Source organism: Ornithorhynchus anatinus, chromosome 17, assembly GCF_004115215.2.
Source record: "Ornithorhynchus anatinus isolate Pmale09 chromosome 17, mOrnAna1.pri.v4, whole genome shotgun sequence".
Taxonomy (NCBI): domain Eukaryota; kingdom Metazoa; phylum Chordata; class Mammalia; order Monotremata; family Ornithorhynchidae; genus Ornithorhynchus; species Ornithorhynchus anatinus.
Window position 1 is genome coordinate 6751062 of NC_041744.1, and position 18251 is coordinate 6769312.

General features: G+C 48.1%; 1 protein-coding gene across 2 annotated transcripts in view; it reads left to right on the plus strand.

Annotated features, from left to right (window-relative positions):
• The first annotated feature begins 494 nt into the window (after positions 1 to 494).
• Positions 495 to 18251, plus strand: part of TMEM211 (transmembrane protein 211) — an 89909-nt gene continuing 72152 nt past the window's right edge. For both annotated transcript variants that reach the window (XM_029082684.2, XM_029082686.2), the window contains exon 1: positions 495 to 793. In XM_029082684.2, coding sequence (XP_028938517.1) covers positions 545 to 793 — 249 coding nt within the window. In that variant the 5' untranslated portion in view covers positions 495 to 544. The remainder of the gene's footprint in view (positions 794 to 18251) is intronic.

The window sequence follows — 18251 nt, forward strand, 5'->3', positions numbered from 1 at the left end:
TTCCAGGCCCCGGCTCCAGGCTTCGGTTCCAGGTTCCAGCTCCAGGCTCCAACTCCAGGCTCTGGTTCTAGGCTTCGGTTCCAGGCTCCGGCTGCAGGTCCAAGGAACCGGTTCCAGGCTCCAACTCCAGGCTCTGGTTCCAGGCTCCAGCTCCAGGTTCCAGTTCCCGGGGCGCGTGTGGCGAGCGCGTTGGTCCCGGGCTCCACGTGCCGCGGCCTGTGGGGGCGGGAGGGGCGGGACTGGCCGGGCGGCCCCGGTGTGCGGGCCGCCTCCCATGGAAGCCCCCCCGCGGGGCCGGCCCAGCCCCCTCCCGCGGGCCCGCGCCGGCCGTGTGCGGTGAGCGGGGCGGCGGTCCTCGCCCCTTCCCCGCCTGGCGGCCGCCCCCCGCCCCATGCATTCGCTGCTCGATCGGAAGCAGCAGCAGCAGCAGCAGCAGCAGCAGCAGCAGCAGCACGAGCAGCACGATCAGCGGCGGCGGCAGCAGCGGCGGGCGGCGGGCGGCGGCGCGGATGCGGGGCTGGGGCGGGCGCCCCGCGCACGGAGGATGGTGAGCGGCGTGGGCTGCTTCTGGGTGCTGCTCTCCTCGTGCCTGGTGGCCGTGTGCAGCTTCAGCTTCCTCTCGCCCGCCTGGATCGTGCAGGCGACCTCCCCGCGGGACCGGGACCGGGACCGGAGCTCCGCCGCCAGCCTGGGCTTGCTCTGGCACTGCCCCGCCGGCCCCGACCTGCCGCCCGGCTGCCCCACCTTCGCGGGGCTGGGCAGCTTCGGCGAGATCCCCTCCAGCTCCTGGCAGGTAGGCGGGGACCCCCCACCCCACCCCCAGAAACCAAACTTTGGGCCAGAGGGGCAGGAAGGGTTTGCAGGCGGGTGGATAGATTTCGGGGAGGACTGGGAGGGGCAGGTGGAGCATCCGGAGTCTCCGCAGCCGTGCCCTCTCAGGACCGACCCACTCCCCCAAAATGAGCCACATCTCTTCACCCCCGGACATTTTCCCTCCCTATGACCCCATCCCCCAAACGGGGTGACCCTGGCCCACCTCCATCCCAAGGGGAAACCCAAGCTGGGAGGTGACAAGGGTCAGAATTGCAAGTGTCCCTGCCACTGCACCTGGGTCGGAGTCCTTTCCCGGGACCAAGCTCTTAGCTGTGCGCCCCGCCTCTCTCAGCCCCCCAAAACCCGAAGCTGCTGGGGCCCAGCATCTCCTCTACCCTCTCCCAAATACAAACTTGCAACCTGCAGACGGGCAGGTCTTCTGCCCCCCACCCCCACCCCCACCCCCGAGCTCCTGCTGCAGGGGCCTTAGGCGGCCGCTCTCAGTGACTCGTGCTAAGCGATTTTGGAGGCGAAGAACTGGGAAGGGGAGAGAGGCACGGGACTTGCTTCTCTCTGGGTTTCAAACCCAGATGAGGTGCATTTCCCACCCGAAATCCAACTTGAAGATGTTGACCAACTGAACCAGGGCGAGGGTCCACTCCCTTGATCATTAGCTGCTTCTCTCTGGGTTTCAAACCCAGATCGGGGACATTTCCCACCCGAAATCCAACTTGAAGATGTTGGCCAACAGAACCAGGGCGATCATTAGTTAATGAACGCTTCATCATTAGTTAATAATGGTATTTGTTAAGCCCTTATGTTCTAAGCGGTGGGGTAGATACAGAGTAATCAGGTTGTGCCAGTTGGGGTTCACACTTTTAATCCCCATTTTACAGATGAGGTAACTGAGGCCCAGAGAAGTGACTTGCCCAAGGTCACAGTAGGAAAGTGGCGGAGCCGGGATTAGAACCCACGTCCTCTGACTCCCAAGCCCCTGCTTTTTCCACTAAACACACTGCTTCTCCGTGAAGCTCCCACACCTGCATCCTCCACTTGTTTCTCCCCACCGGCTGTATTTCCAGGCACTGGGAATTCGACCGTCATGTGGCCACAGGTTGCCCTGGATATGTGTGGACCAGCTCAGCTGTCCTGAAGATTTGCCCACCAGGGTCAGGGGCTGGGGAATTACAGCTGTCGACCAGAGCCGAGGGGCGCATTTTGGGTTTGAAAGGTCGTGGGGGTGGGCTGCAACCTTAACTAGGTTCAGCTGGGCCGCAGCTCAGCGGCAGCCTCGCCTTGAGTTCCGTTCTTGTTTTCGGTAAATTTGCTTCTAGGCTCTGACATTTTATTGTTGTGGCAGCTTTTCTGCAATGCTCTGGATAGCTATAAAAAAGGTATGCGTTAAACTCCCCCTCCCCCCACAATCTTTTATCCAGTATTTTTGAAATGGAAATAGCTTTAGAAATGAATCCTTGGGAACACGATGCAGCTGCAACCCTTTTCAGGTATAAGGATACAGGATTTCAAATAGGGACCTGAAAGCTGGGCGTGGTTGAACGCGGCTTTGTTGCTGGAGCTCTTGAACATCTTATATGTTGAATGGAGGTAGACAATAAACCAAATTCTAAGATATACGTGTAAAACCACACCCATGCAAGTAATGTGACGTGTGTTCTATAACGAGGGGAAGAAAATATCCTTCCTCACTGTATCCAGCCTAGCCAGAACGATAAATACATTTTTTTTCCAGTGGTCAGCAGGGTGGACCTCCCCGAACTCTGCCGGGCAAGGTCTGCGCCCCTTAGCTCGGGAGCTGAGGGAGAGATGGAAAAGGTGGTAATAGAATCTCTAAGATGGTCAGAAGGGGAAAGCGGGATAGGAGAAGGAAGTATCGTGCACGGGAAAGTGGAGGGTGAAGCGGGTGGGTCTATGGTTGGGGAAAGAGAGAAGTGGGACAGACGGACGAGACTTGTCCTCGTCTGCTTCGCTTCCCAGGGGACCCAGTTTTCTCCTCCTACTTTCTCCCCCGCCTCTCCCCGCTGTTCTCCGAGAGAGGCTGGGAAAAGCATTGATCTTAGCCTTCCCCTTTCATCCGGATGGCCGATTTGGGGAGCTGGCGGGGTGCAGTGATGCTGGTTGTGTGTTTGCACTTGAGAGATTATGTTAATCATCCTACAAATGATGCTTTGAAACATGTCTAGAGGTTAATTAACACGCCTTTCTTCTCTGCCGAGTGTCTTCTTGTCTGGTTAAAATTGCTAGCACTCCTCCCCCCTCCCCCCCACCCCCCTTATAATTACTTTTGCAGCTTTGTAATTCCACATGCACGTTTTTATTTAATCCTTCAATGCCTCATCTCAATTCAGGTTATTTCTCTGTCCGGGAGGTGTATGGTTTTATTCCCTAATACCCAATGTAGGCACACATAGGCAGGAATTGGAGCTCCAGGGTTAGAGAGGCATTTTCTGGAGAAATGACTACAGCTCTGCCAATGACTTAACCTGAGCCTCAGTATTTTCCTTTTGTACCCCACGAATACACTACCACTTCCCCATTAATCCAAGAAGTTATCCTAACCCTTCTTGATTACTATCTGCCTCCTTGCTGACCTCCCTGCCTCCTGTCTCTCCCTGCTCCAGTCCATACTTCACTCTGCTGACCGGATCATTTTTCTACAAACATTCAGTCCATGTTTCCCCAGTTCTCAAGAACCTCCAGTGGTTGCCCATCCACCTCCACGTCAAATGGAAAATCCTTATAATCGGCTTTAAAGCACTCTGTCACCTTGCCCTCTCCTACCTCACTTGACTACTCTCCTACTACCACCCACTCTGCACACTTTACTCCTCTAATGCTAACCTTCTCTCTGTACCTCAATCTCCTCTATCTCATCGCCAACCATTTGCCCACATCCTTCTTCTGGCCTGGAATGCCCTCCCTCTTCATATCCAACAGACAGTTACTCTCCCCCTCTTCTCCTCCAAGAGGCCATCCCTGACTGAGCCCTCTTTTCCATTTCTTCCACACCCTTCTGTTGGCCTGACTTGCTCCCTTTACTCATCTCAGCTCCACAGCACTTATGTACATAGCTGTAATTTATTTATATTAATGTCTGTCTCCCCTTCTAGACTGAAAGCTCCCTGTGGGCAGGGAATGTCTGTTGTACTCTCCCAAGCACTTACTACAGTGCCCTGCCCACAGTAAGCGCTCAAATATGATTTACTGACTACTACCACTTCCCATCCAAGCTTATTTTTGATAATACTCCAATTCATACAGAAGACTTTCACATTTGAATATACAACGGAATTTTTAAAAATGGAGTCATTACACCCTCTGTCGTATTGTTGTTATTGATAATTTTCCAATCATTGGGGATTATACAAAACAATCAGACTGGACACAATCCCTGGCCCACTTGGGGTCACAGTCTGAGGAGGGGGTGCAGATATTTTAACCCCATTTTACAGATGAGGAAATTGAAGCACAAAAAGGTTGTCACTTGCCCAGGGTCACACAGCAAGCAGGTGGTAGAACTAAGATCAGAACCTGAGTCTGTAGCTGTGCACAGTCAGCATGGATAATGGCAAGAGTGTGGGGTTCGCCATCAGTAGGCCTGGGACCTGGAGAATAAAGAATGCTGTGTGACCTTGGCAAGTCACTGAACTTCTCTATCACTGTGTCCTCATCTGTGAAATGGGGACAACAATATATACCTCACTATCTCATAAGAATGTTGTGATGATCAAGTAGGGGAAATATGAAAGCATTTGGGGAAAATAAAAACACTAGATACAAGGTATTACAGTCCTTGTGCTTTTTCATGTATTAAAAGCACATAAATACCAGTTTAGAGTTGAACCCAGAGCCTGGCCATTGCATCCTGGCTCTAGGATTTTCCCCTAGGCAGATGGCCTCTGAGTAAGATGGTGAAAAGCAATGTGTCTGGAGAAGGAGTATGGCCTAGTGGAAAGTTCTAAGAACCAGGGAACCTGGGTTCTAATCCTGGCACTGCCATATGCATGCTGTGACACTGGGCAAGTGACTTCATTTTTTGGTGCCAGTTTTCTCATCTGAAAAATGAGGGATTCAATACCCATTCCCTCCCCCCCTTAGACTGTGGGACAGGGACTGTGACCAGAGTATTTTGTATACTTCAGTGCTTAGAATCAACTGTTTGGCACATAGCGATTCATAAATACCACAATTTTAGAAACTGTTATTTCTATGGGCCAAACTGGAGGGCCATCCATCCCTCACCCTAGTTGTGTTGTAACTGGTTTTCCTAGGACTCCCTCCCCCTGCATCTCACCCCAAGTCTTGGAAAACAGAGCAAAGATCATGATATTGGTCCCAGTGCATTTGTCTTTTCCCCCATGGCCACAGGAAGAGCAGAGAGTGGTAAGGTTACCTGTTGAATCTGGCAAAGAGAACAACCAGCCTGAACAGTACAGAGTGTGATTTTTTTTGGGGGGAAGCGGTCCTTAGTTATCTAACTTATCTAAGTGTCCTGGCTAGAAAAATCCACTGGAGCTTGATTCGGTCAGTTTGGTGGTTAACTCTTTGCCCCAATTCACCACATAATTGCTCCCCATTCAGCTTTCCTTTGACTGTTTTCATCAGTGTTGAGCATCTCATTCTCTAAAGTGCTATCCTAAGTGGCTGCAGGCACTGAAGGTCTTCAGCTTAGAGGACGAGTGGAGAAATCAACCGTTATAGACAGACAATGCACTTACGCAGACTACTGGTCCCCCAGAGCTATGTTTAGCAACAGGGTCTTCACATACAAAGGACAATGATAGAATTGATTGATATACCACAACAAGTGGCATTTTGCTGTGGGTGGATGTAGGAAATGACCAGCTACCATGCTCAAAAAGCCCTTCTAAATCCCACTTCCTCTGATTAATTCCCAATGGCCGTCTTTCTACATCCTCACTGTATACATATATGTAGGATTGTACTTTTTGATTTATTCTGGTCACCTTATTTATAAGTGTATTTACTCTGGTCATCTTATTTGTAAGCATGTTTTTTCTGGTCACCTTATTTGTAAATATTTTTATGTTTGCTCTCCTGTTAAGAGCATAGTCTCCTTGTGGGCAGGGAACATGATCTCTTGCTTTTGTTGGGTTTTTTTTCCAAGCACTTAGTACAGTTCATTCCATCCAGTGGGTACTCAATAAATATTACTATTATTGCTACTACAGTGCCAAATGAGATGACTCATTCTGTGCTCCAAGAAGACCAGAAGCTCAATGGAAGGTCAATATACCTATTTCAGGCCCTTGGGTTGAAAATTTTCCTTGTCCTCCAGGTGTTTCTTTACAGTAGAAACAATGTGCTGGCAGTTTCTTGCTGTTACCACTTGGTATTTATCAGTACTGGAGACAAATGATGTTTGATTTCCAACTTGTGTCTTTGCGGCTTTTGACTAGCTTGGGCTTTTGCCGGAGATGTAATTTAAGATTGAATAGAAGAGCCCAGCACATCTGAGTTAAAAGTCTTTGGTGTCAGCCACTTCAGAAAACGTCTAAAAGTTGACCCAAATTAGTCCTGGATCCTATTCCTCCTCAGGATCAGCTGATTCAGGCCTCCAGCTCAGATGCTGCTCTAGTGATGCTCTCCAAGTCAGTTACTGAAGCTCCAGGGGGAGATGAAAACCTGTCATAGTGTATTTGAGCAGGAGGGAGGAATGCGATTTCCACCTCTTGAGACTCCACTTATATTAGTTCTTCGTGTTCATTGCCTTGAGCTGTCCCGTTGGTCTTCCTGCCAGAAAGCCTCACATGGCTACCTCTAGCCGAACCTGGGGGTGGTATGAAAAGGCCTTGTTGATCTTTTTTTTGTCCCCCCCCCCCCGCCCCTTTCCCAAGACAGTCCCCTGGGTAAATCTTAACAGCGTATCTTTCATTTGCAGTGTAACCCAGGCAGTTGTTTCAAACTCTAGCGTCAGTGTCCAGGTGGAATAAACGTTGTAGTAAGTAGTATTTGTTACGCACTTATAAGGTGCTAAGCACTTTACTGAGTGCAGAGGACGGTACTAAGCAATGGGAAGATATCCAGAGGTGGAAGTTACACGCAGTCCCTGGCCCTCAATGGTCTCACAGCCTAAGACTATAAGGAGGGAGATGACAGACCTGTCGTAATGGTAATGGTATTTAAGTGCTTACTATGTGCCAAATGCTGTACGAAGCACTGGGGTAGATACAAGCTAATCATGTACCACAGGGGGCTCACAGTCTGAGTGAGAGAGAGAACAGGTATTCAACAAGAGAACATCTTGCAGATGAGGGGATTGAGCCACAGAAAAGTTAAGTGATTTACCCAAGGTCACACAGCAGACAAGTGGCAGAGCCAGGATTAGAACCCAGGTGCCGTGACTCCCAGCCCTTGCTGTTCTTATTGGGGCACTCTGCCTAGTGGAAGGAAATCATGGGCAGATGTTTGCCTGAACAGCAGCCTGAGGATATGGATTTTTTTTTTAAACCAGTAATGGTGGTTGACCAATAACCATCATTTCTTACCAGTAAGTACTTGCCCTGGGCCAAGCACTGTGCTAAGTGTGGGGCAGACACCAGACGATCAGGAAGCCAGTCCAAACTGAAGTGCTTTTCCTCCTTTGTTTTCACAAGCTGCCTCAATCCACGTGGTCTCCATTCCCGTCTGGGTTCTCCAGGCGCGGCTAATTACTGGCCCCCGCATGGGAAGACGGAGGGGTGGAGTCGGTAATGCCTACATCCTCGGATGGGATTTGTCGTCAAATCCTAAGCACCAGCAAAGTGGCAGGATTCTCTAAAGACTGCCCCCGAAATTATTTTACTGATTCAATTAGTGATTAGCTTCCCGGCTGCACTCATGTTCTGAGTTGAAATCAAAGTGATTAGCATTTCCCAACCAAGTATCATTTGTCTCTGCCGGACTTTCAGAAGAATGAGGCAAGAAGGGTCAGGGTATCCTAGATGATCTGATGGCCCCTTTGATGCTACACAGAGCACCTTCCAGGGTTAACTGGGGAAGGGTTAATTTGTTGAAGTAATAATAATAATAGTGGTATTTAGTAAGCACTTAATGTGGTCAAGCACGTACTGGGCACTGGGCTGATTACAAAATAATCAGGTTGATCTTGTTCCACTGAGGTTCACAGCCTACAGGAGAGGAAGAACAGGTATTTAATGCCCATTTTACAGATGAGAAACTGAGTCGCAGAGCAGTTAAGTGACTGCCTAAGGGCATACAGCAGGCCTCTGGTAGAGCTGGATTAGAACCCAGGTCCCCTGACTCCCAGCCCTGTGCTTTTTCCACTAGGTCAGACTGCTTCCCTCTAGTGTGTAAAAGTCTATGCTGAGGATTTTTCTTAACATCAATTCCGGAGCTCTTCCTTGCCCTCTCTTGCCAGAGAGGCTAGTTCGGCCTTTCTGCCCCCCTTTAATTTGAGGAATCTTCTCAAGCACTTAATATAGAGTGTTGTACACAGTAAGCACTTAATAAATACAATTGATTGACAGTCATCACATAAAGAGACAGTCAGCCCTGATTTAACCTTCTCTTTTCTCTGATGGAAGCAGCTCTAGAGCCAGAGTGAGCACTGGATGGTTAAGGCAGTGGATTAAAGGAACCAAGTTTTAACTTGCATCATTTGCCAAAGTAGGGAAATTCCCTCTGAACAGAGGTGGTTTTGCGGGGCAGGATTATTTTTGAAGATGCTGTCTCATAAAGCTTAAAGAGATTCTTCCCTTCAGGTAGTACAGCAAGCTTGAAAGTTTTCCTTTTCTACTTGAGATGTTTGGGGGTGTTCTTAACTCAGGAAGCAAGAGTCCATATGCCCCATCCTGAGCTGGGAACAGGAATGTGATTATATCCCAGACCAGCTTCTCTCCACTGAACTGATCATGGGGATGAATCATTTATAATGAAAGAAGATTCTCTCCCTCACTGTCATTGTGGCAAAACACACTTATTGCTGCCTTTGAAACATTAACATTTCATGCTCCTTGCCTAGCATGTCCTTCCCATGCTTTTTTTTAATGGTATTTAAGCACTTACTATGTGCCAAGCACTGTACCAAGCACTGCGATAGATGCAAGCTAATCAGGTTGGACACAGTCCATATCTCATGTGGGGCTCACAGTCTTTATTCCCATTTTACAAATGAGGGAATTAAGGCACAGAAAAGGTAAGCAACTTGCCCATGGTCACACAGCAGATGTGTGCTAGAGCAGGGTTTAGAACCCAGGTCCTCTGACTCCCAGGCCCTTCTTCTTTGCATTAGGCCATGTTGCTCCCTGTTAATCCCCCAGGGATTACCACTTTTCAAAATGCATGTTCCCATATGTCTGTCATTTGTGTTTTAGGTGTCTTCATTTGCTTCTATGTAACTTTTATTTGCCCCAACTCCCTTTTATATTGTAAGCTCCTTGAAATCTGAGATCCAGTTGCTGCCTTCTCATATAACTTCCCTCAGGGCCTAGAACAAGGTTCTGTCCACTGTAGGTGCTCAGTGAACACTGATGGATAATGACTCATTAGCCACTGAGAAACAGCCCGAAGACACAATTTACTGGAAACCCTAAAGTCCTGGAATGGTGGGTCACTATTTACCAAAGTTGTGTTTTCCTACACCACTGTAACCTTGGAGTTCTAAGGGATGCAGCATCTTCATCTGCTTGGAGGCTGGACAGAATCATGGTATGTAGGGAAGAGCTGTGAACCTTCCTCAACTTTAAGGACCCTCACCATACCACTTCCCTGTCCAGCGTTTCTCCGAAGCAGAAATGGATGCTCCCAGCAGAGAACTTTGGGAGGCTCCATCTGACCCTGCTTCAGCATCAGGACCTTTCCCCCAACCTCACCTGGGATTTGTCAATAAATTCCAGGGGAAGGAGAATCGAGGTGGTGTGGGAGTGGCCAGGTCTGGTCTGGAACCAAATGACAGTGCGCTGCATGCTAGCTAATTAAAATTTCATTAAATCGCTTTGCATCTCTTGATGGAGGTCATAGTGGTACCATTGATGTGCTAATGCCCTGGTTTTTTCCCCCCCTTTCTTTCCCTTGCTCCATCATTCATCATCCTTACAGATAAAACAGCACCATTAGTAACTGCTCTCCCTCTGTCCCCTGACAGCATGATCCTGGAATACCAGATGTAACTGATCAGATGTATTATCTGCCTTTTATTCCCGAATAAAAATGCATTCTCCGTGCCCCACTCCCCCCCGCCACCCATGCACCTCACTCCCCCAAACGGGACTCAGTTGTGATCTCTTTTTGTGTCCTCGGTGAGTGATTTGATTAGACTGAGAGTAGGAATTGCGCTTGGAATAGGGGAATCCTGGAAATTGGGATTTGGGATTTGACAACTGGATCCCACTATGGCCAGGATCCCAGCTTCAGACTCCTGGTTTGAGATTCTGTGGGAACTTGGCCTTTGGGTAGGAAATGCAGGGGGAAGTAACTCCTTGCTTTTTATCCATCGAACATCTCTTTGTGGGCAGGGAATATGCCTACCAACTCTGTTGTATTGTACTTGCCCAAGCACTTAGTACAGTACTCTGCACACAGTAAGCATTCAATAAATTCCATTGACTTATTAAAAGGCATTGCAGCAACAGGGCGGCAAACTGCTGGAACCTTTCTGCTCAGATGACCTGGATCAGGGACCTATTTGGTCCTGGGCCTGAGGCCTCTGCCAATTGGAGATGCCTTTTGAAAGCCTGTCCAGGGATTACATGACCCTGTGATGGAGAGATAGGGCTGGGTTTGCCTGTAAATTAATGGCATTTATTGAGCACTTACTATGTGCAGAGCACTTGGGAGAGTATAATACAAAAATTGGTAGACACATTCCCTGCCCACAATGAGCTTACAATATAAAGGGAAGGGAGACAGACATCAGTATAAATTGTGGATGTATACATAGGGGCTGTGGGGCTGAGGGTGGGGTGAATATCAAGTGCTGAAAGAGCACAATTCCGAGTGGCCCATCATTTTGCAGGAATTGTCTCTATCTGTTACCGAACTGTACATTCCAATCGCTTAGTACAGTGCTGTGCACATAATAAGCACTCAATAAATACTATTGAATGAATGAGTGCATAAGTAACGCAGAAGGGAAGGGAGTAGGGGAAAAGAGGGCTTAATTGGTGAAGACCTGTTGGAAGCCTGTACTATGTGCCAAACATTACTGAGCACTGGGGTAGATACAAGAGGCCCTGCTCTCCATGGGCTCATAGTATTTAATATTTAATCCTCATTTTACAGACGAGAAAACTGAGGCACAGAGAAATTGTGATTTGCCCTAGGTCACACAGCAGGCAAAGGACAGAAGCAGGATTAGGATCCAGGTCCTCAGACTCTGTGACCCATGTTCTTTTCATTAGGCCAACCTGCTTCTCATGAATAGTAGAGTTGCCTTTCGGAATGGAGAGGATGTTGTCAATGGTGAGACTGCATTCTTAAAGTTGTCATTGAGGGAAAATCTCTTGCACACTTAGTAGCAGCAAAAGTAATAGTGATAGTAATTTTACTGGTATTTGAGTATGTCCTGAATGCAGTCTGTTGTTCTAAGTGCTTGAGACAGTACAACAGCACAATACATTATTATGATTATTTATATATTTTAAGTGCTTACTATGTGTCAAGACATGTTCCCTGACCACAAGGAGCTTACCCTAATGGGAGTCAGTGATAAAAAATAAAATAAAATCAAGCAGTGGGCTCAGAATAAATGCATTGACTGTACAGTTACACACAAGAGCTGAAGGTAGATATAAATAAATAGCCCACTTGCTCTTTGGAACTACAGTAGTGCACCTTTTAGAGGAGATGAAGGCCTTAGTCTTTGATTTGGTGTATCCTGGCAATTTTGCTGCATAATTCAGGCCAGAAAGTACATTTCAAATTTGATATCTGGGTAATTCAGGCAAAAAAGCTTTATTTTTGGGTGCAGGGTATAAGGAAAGGGGCACCCCATCCCGGCTGTATGCACATACTCTCTCTTTTTCTCACACTGTCATAGACACTACCTTTTCAATCATTAAGCTCTCTCCAAATGCTCCCATAGTCCTAAGGGAAGGATGACCTGGCATTTCCCCAACTCCCCATCCAGCTGCCTGATGGTTTTAACTCATTTTGCCTCTTAGTGGCTTCTTGATTCCTGCCCACTTCCAGCAGTTGGCTTCCTTCCCGCACCTGCTGCTTTGGGAACCATAAAAAGTCCCACTACCATGCTGCTATGAGAAGCAGTGTGGCTTAGTGGAAAGACCCTGGGCCTGGGAGTCAGAGGACCTGGATTCTCATCCTGGCTCTCTCACTCGCCTGCTGGAGCACCTTGAGCAAGTCACTGAACTTCTTGGTGCCTCAGTTTCCTCATATGGAAAATGGGAATTCAATACCTGTTCTTCCTCCCATTTATATTGTGTGCCCCATATAGTATAAAGGACTGCTTCTGACTAGATTATGTCTACTCGTAGTGCTTACTATGGTGCTTAGCACATAGTAAGCCCTTAAAGCAGCATGATTATTATAACTATGAGTGGAGAGGTTTCCCCTCCACGCTCCATTCTTCTTGTTTATAGTACTTTGGTATGTTCTGAGTTTCCCTCATGACAAGTAAGGCCCAGCCCTGGCAGGCCGTGAAGCCCCACTTCTACAGCTTCTAAATCCAGGTTTCCGTTACCTTTGCCTCCCCAAAGCAGTGAGTTCTTGCTCTTGCCCCATCTAGCCCATCACTCACTCCTTTTGTCCTTCCTGGAAATCCTTTCCTCACGCAGCTTCTCAAAGCCACATCCCTCTCCTAAAGCCTCCTAAAATGAAATCTCCGCCCCCAAGAGGCCCTCCCTGATTGACCTTCCCTCTTCCAGGTCATGCCATCTGAAGACACTTCAGCATTCATGTGTACCTCATCTGTTATTTGCTATCAATTCCTTTGTGTTTATTTTGTATTTAGTGTTTTTTTTCTTAACTATTGCCAATTTCTCCATTTATGTCTACTGTCTGCCTCGTTCTCAAGGGAGTTGATTCTAGTGCTATTGTTTTGCATGGTGCCACCTCACGCTGTCTCATCCCTGCCAGTCATCTTCCCCCAGGGTACAGAGTGCAGTGATTGAGAAGGCCCGGAGCAGTGGTCAGCACAGCACCCTCTTGGCCATGCCCAATTGCAAGTACCGACCTAACATGTGACCCTTTAACCTTTCAGCTGCCTCTGGTCTTGGGAGGGGAGGAGGCAGCCTGGAGCCAGGAGAAGGAGACATGAGAGAAAAGGGGAGGGGAGGTGGGCAAGATGGGTATGGCTCTTAAAAGCCCCTCTCCTCCCCCTCACCAGCCTTCTTACCTGGACAGAATGTCACTGGGGCCATGAGGGGCTCACCTGGTGAATAATTAACCTCTACCTTTCTCATGGATGTTATGCTCAGGGGTCTTTAAACTGGGGCTAAGAGAACTGCAGCTTTTGCTGTCTCAGTTTATATGGTAAGTGCTCAGTAATATGACTGTTTGAATGACTGGGCCAGAGGAGAGAGCCATAGGTGGGGAAATAGATGAAAACTCAGACCCTTGAGGAAAGATAAAGCAAAAGGAAATGGGCTAAAATTAGAGCAGGAGGGATATAGGTCGGCTACAAGGAGTACTTTCCTGACAAGGACGAGTGTAAGAACAGGTCCCCGGAGAGGTTGTGAAATCTCTTTCTCAGAAAGATCTTTAAGAACAGTCTAGGCTTGTGTCAATCTGGAGCTGAAGTGTTGTCCTGCTTGAAGATAGAGAGGTAGGGGTGGATTTGATGAGCATCTAGTCCTTGTGGGAAGGGGGGAGGTGGAAAATTGGGATGGGAAGTCCTAGGAAGTCACAGATTGGGAAGTGCCAAGTTCATTCAAGCGCTCAAGTATTTATTGAGCGCTTACTATGTGCAGGGCACTGTACTAAGCGCTTGGAATGTACAATTTGGCAACAGATAGAGACAATCCCTGCCCAATAACAGTCTCACAATCTAAACAGGGGCGACAGACAGCAAAACAAACAGAACAAAACAAAACAAACAACATCATCAAGATAAACAGAATCAAGGAGATATATACCTCATTAACAAATAAATAAGGGTAATAAATAAATATAACATGAGCACAGTGAGGGAGGGGAAGGGGGGAAGAGCAGAGGTTCTTAGGGAGGGGGAAGTGATGATTAAAAGTTTCTTCCTCTGGGGTAGGAGTGAGAAGTAGAGAGGTAACTGTATTGGGAGCTGGAGGAAGGGAGGGGTCTTTTGCCAAGGGGGACTCTTTCTTGCTGTATGATATATTGTTTTCAGAGCAATACTGTAAGGAAGTTGAACCTGAGTCTGTAGAATGTGCAGCTGAGAACCAGCAGCTGGAGCTACTGTCCTTTCTGATGATGTTTCCTACTGTTGGGCTCCAGCCAGCTCCGTAGCCAAACCAGAAGCTGGAAACAGCGCAAGCAGTGAGTTTTATTTCAGGTGCAATGAAGAAAACCCCGAGGGCCACCTGACTCAATTCATTGGGTGCTAAGATTGGGAAAAGCTGCTTGCCAAAGAGGCAGGACGGTCTGTGGTTAGGTGTCCTGGGAAAGCTAGGGTAGCTAGGCGGATGGAGGGGATGTGGTTTGGTGGGGTAGTAGATGTGTGTGTATATTCACACAGCTCGGGTGCACTCAACACAGACATGGTGCCTGTTGAAGTCACTGTATTGGAACCCAGCGACCCTGAGACCCCACTTCCGTGAAACATGAGGCTCTGACATTGCCCTCTGCCTGCCCTGCGGCCCCTGAGGGCATTAATTAATTGTCCCGTCAGCTGTCCGTCTCCGTCAGCTGCAGCATCCTGTTTGGGGAAATCGAGGTCCGGAAGGTGGAGCCTGGGATGGCTTAAGGGAAATGAGCCCAGGGCCCTTTGTCAACACAAGAGCCAAACAAGAACCACAACGGGCTGCTGGTCTGCTCCGAGGGACTCTCCTTTTTCCTCTCCTCTCACTCCTGCCCTTCCTTTGTGTTTGTAAACAGTCATCCTTGAGCCCAGTGCCTTCCCCCTCCCTCCTAAAGGACCGTTTCCTCATGATTGTCCAGTTGTCTGGCCCTGGGGTGAGCCCCACAACTACATCCTGCTTCCTTTGGCTCGAGACTGGCTCTGTGACCTGTTTCTTTGTCTCACTGAGGGAAAGAGTCTTTTAGTGAGCCTGGCCCAAACCTCTTGGGTAATGGAAGCTCTTGTTAATACTTTCTCTCTGTCCCTTGCAGTGTTGGTGGGAAGTGTTACCCCAAAGCAAACTCACCACTCTGCCCATCCCCTTTCCTTTCTCTTTCTCTCCCTGCATCCCACTTCTCCTCAGAGGCTGACTTACTTCTGGACTAGCCCATCACCTTAGAAGTGGGGAATGGGGGAGAAGGGAGAGGAAGGGGGCCTGCTCTAGTCCAGCCCTGGGGCATCCTGGGTATCACAGCTTCCTCGGGCCGAGTTGGTTCTATGACCCAGAGGTTTGGGTTCATTCCCAGGTAGGCCCCGTGGGCTCTAGCATAAAACAGATCTCTCTCACCGCACTGCAGGATGTAGGACAGCCTCAGGACTTGGTCATGCTCTGCGTGGCTTTGCCATTTCAGCCTTGTAAGAAGATGGAGGTCCCAGGGGAGGGTCTTTAGGTGGGGTTCCTAGGAAGGAAAGGTCCCACTGTAATTGTTCAGTTAGGCACAGCTCTTAAATGACAACCCAGCCTTGGACTCTGTTAGTTTAGAGTCTAACTGTGTCTCCCTTCTAGATTGTAATCCCCTTGTGAGCAGGAATCATGTCTTTAAATTCTAGTGCAACAATAGTAATATCTATTAAGCACTAACTGCGTGCCAACCTCTGTATTAAGAACAGGGGTAGATCCAAGATAGTCTGGTGAGATTCAGTTCCAGCACCTCATGGGGATCACCAGTCTAAGGGGGAGGAGAGCAGATATTAAAAATCCATTTTACAGATGAAGAAACTGAGGTACCGAGAAGTGACTTGCTCAGGTTCACCCAACAGGCAAGTAACAGAGCTGGGATTAGAACCCGAGTCCTCTGACTCACAGACCCATGCCCTTTTTATTACGCCACCCTGCTTCTTCCAAGTTCTTAATACAGTGCTCCATGCACAGTAGTCCATCAATAACTATCACTGATCGGTTGATCATCCTTTGAGTTTTCCATGGCTTTACAGCAGGGGTGGCCTTAACTGAATGAAGCAGGGTCACCTTCTCCTTAAATAACTTACTTTTGACTATCTGTGGGTTCTGAGGCCTAGCTGAGGAAAGGTGCTTAGCTACCTGCCATGCTGGTCCCACTGGCAGCTAGGAATGAACTGTTCTTCCTGAAGCTCTCATATACTTCTGTCCTTTTACAGCTATGGTTCTTCTTTCTGGAACAGTCCCTTCACCGATCTAACTGCCTTCTCCTCCCTTTTCCAACTCCAGCCTGAACCAGGAGGAACTCTAGGGATTTGGGCTGATGGGGGGCTGCTGGCACAGGAGACAGGCTGGGTGGAGACTTTGTGTTCGGGGATATAATAATTGGGTATTTCAGTGCTTACTATGTGCCAGGCACTGTACTAAGTTCTGGCTGAATACAAGCATATCAGGTTAGACACAGTCCCCATCCCATTTGAGTCACAGCTTCCCCTCTTCCCCTCTGCCCACACCTGAAGCTTCAAGGGCGACTTTGCCATGTGACTGGGTCGACGAGGCAGCAGAATCAGGGCCGCAAGGCGATGGTTGGAGAATTCCAAGAAAGGGCTCTATTGCTGAGAAATCTCATGCTTCTCGGTTGGCCAAGACTAATTTCTTCTTCTGGCTCAGAATCTTCCTCCACAAAAATCTATGCATCTTTCTCAGACAAAAAATCCCCAACAAGATGCAGAGAAACTTTACAAATATTGAGTCATTTTTCACCCTAAATTAATCCTTTGGTTCATTATGAGTTTGTATAGAGCGGAATGTAGAAGTTATGGGTGGCAAGGATTCATTGCTTAATGAATGGAGCGATGAATACTGGTTGCCATTCTGAAGTGTCACATCCCGTTAAGCAATTAAAATAATTGATATAGTGATTGTTTGTTAATCGGAAGTTTATTGATGCCTACATAACAAGGCTAATATTTAGCAGCTCCAACAGAGAGACTATTAATTTTGTTTTGGGAGACTAAACAATTAATCTCCTCCGAGAGTGGGAGCCAGAAAATACGATGCATTTTATGTCCTTTTTTCTTCTTCTTTTTTTTTTTTCCCGGAACAGTGTCTCCTTGGCAGGGAAATAACTCAGAGCTTCTGGGACCAGCTCAGGAAATCAATAAGGACTGGGATGAGAAAGGCAAAGGGGGGCCCTTTGGCTGTGATTTTTCCTCTTCCTCCTCCTCTTTTTCCTCTCATTTTTTTCCTCCTTTCCTCTCCTGCAGCTCAGCATCAACACTGTTTTCCTTGCCACATACAATGGAAGAGAGAGAGACAGGAGGAAGAGACAGAAGCACAGTACGATGGGAGAGAGAAAACAGATGAAAAGAAGGGAAAGGGAGTGAAAACAGAGATAAAGACTATGAGGCCCCATGTGGGACAGGGACTTGTGTCCAAACCTAAATGTTATATCTACCTCAGTGCTTAGTACAGTGCCTGGTGTAGTAAGCATTTAATAAGTACCATTAAAAAAAAAGTGAAGAGGAACAGAGAGGGAGAAAGATGCACACACACCCTGCCTGCTGTCTGTCTCCTTCTATCTAATCTCCCACTTCAAAACTACCTCCATCCCAATACAAGAGATGCAGCCTCTGCCTAGCTGATTGCTGGCCTCTTTTCCCCAGGAGGGTCAGAGGCGCCTTCCCTCCGCATCACAATAAGGGCAAGGAAGTGGTTTCCCTTCGTGGCTTGTGGTTTGAACCCCAGGGGCAAGGTGAAATTACCCAGAGCATTCTCACCTAATACCGGTGGCCAGAGGCTGGTGATGGTGTACCCTGCCCCTGTGGTGCCCATGGTTCTAGCAGTCTGTGTGCCCCCTTGGCTTGCTTTCTGGGGGGCCTCCTGTTCTGCTCTGCTATCTAAGCCTTGGTTCCTCTGCCCCAAGAAAGGCCCTGACCCAAATTTCAAAAAAACACAGAAAGGTCACACTCTATCTGCAAAGGTTCAGGTTTTCCCTGATGGGACTTTTTGTGTGCATCTCCATTCCGCCTCCTCTGGCTCTGGGACACATTGAGCTGCAGGGGAGCAGTGACAGAAACCATTGAATCAAAAGCTCTTACTTGCGGCTTCCCACTTAGAGCAGGCTTCCCACTTAGAGCAGGCAGACAAGCAGTGAACTATCGTCCACTGAGGTCTGAGGCCTGGAATCTTGGATTGTAATGGATTGACTTCCTTCCCTACCATGTTTTCTCCTTCCTTCCCAACTAAATCCAAGTCAAATTAGTCTTACTAAAGTTTTAAGACAGGAAAAAA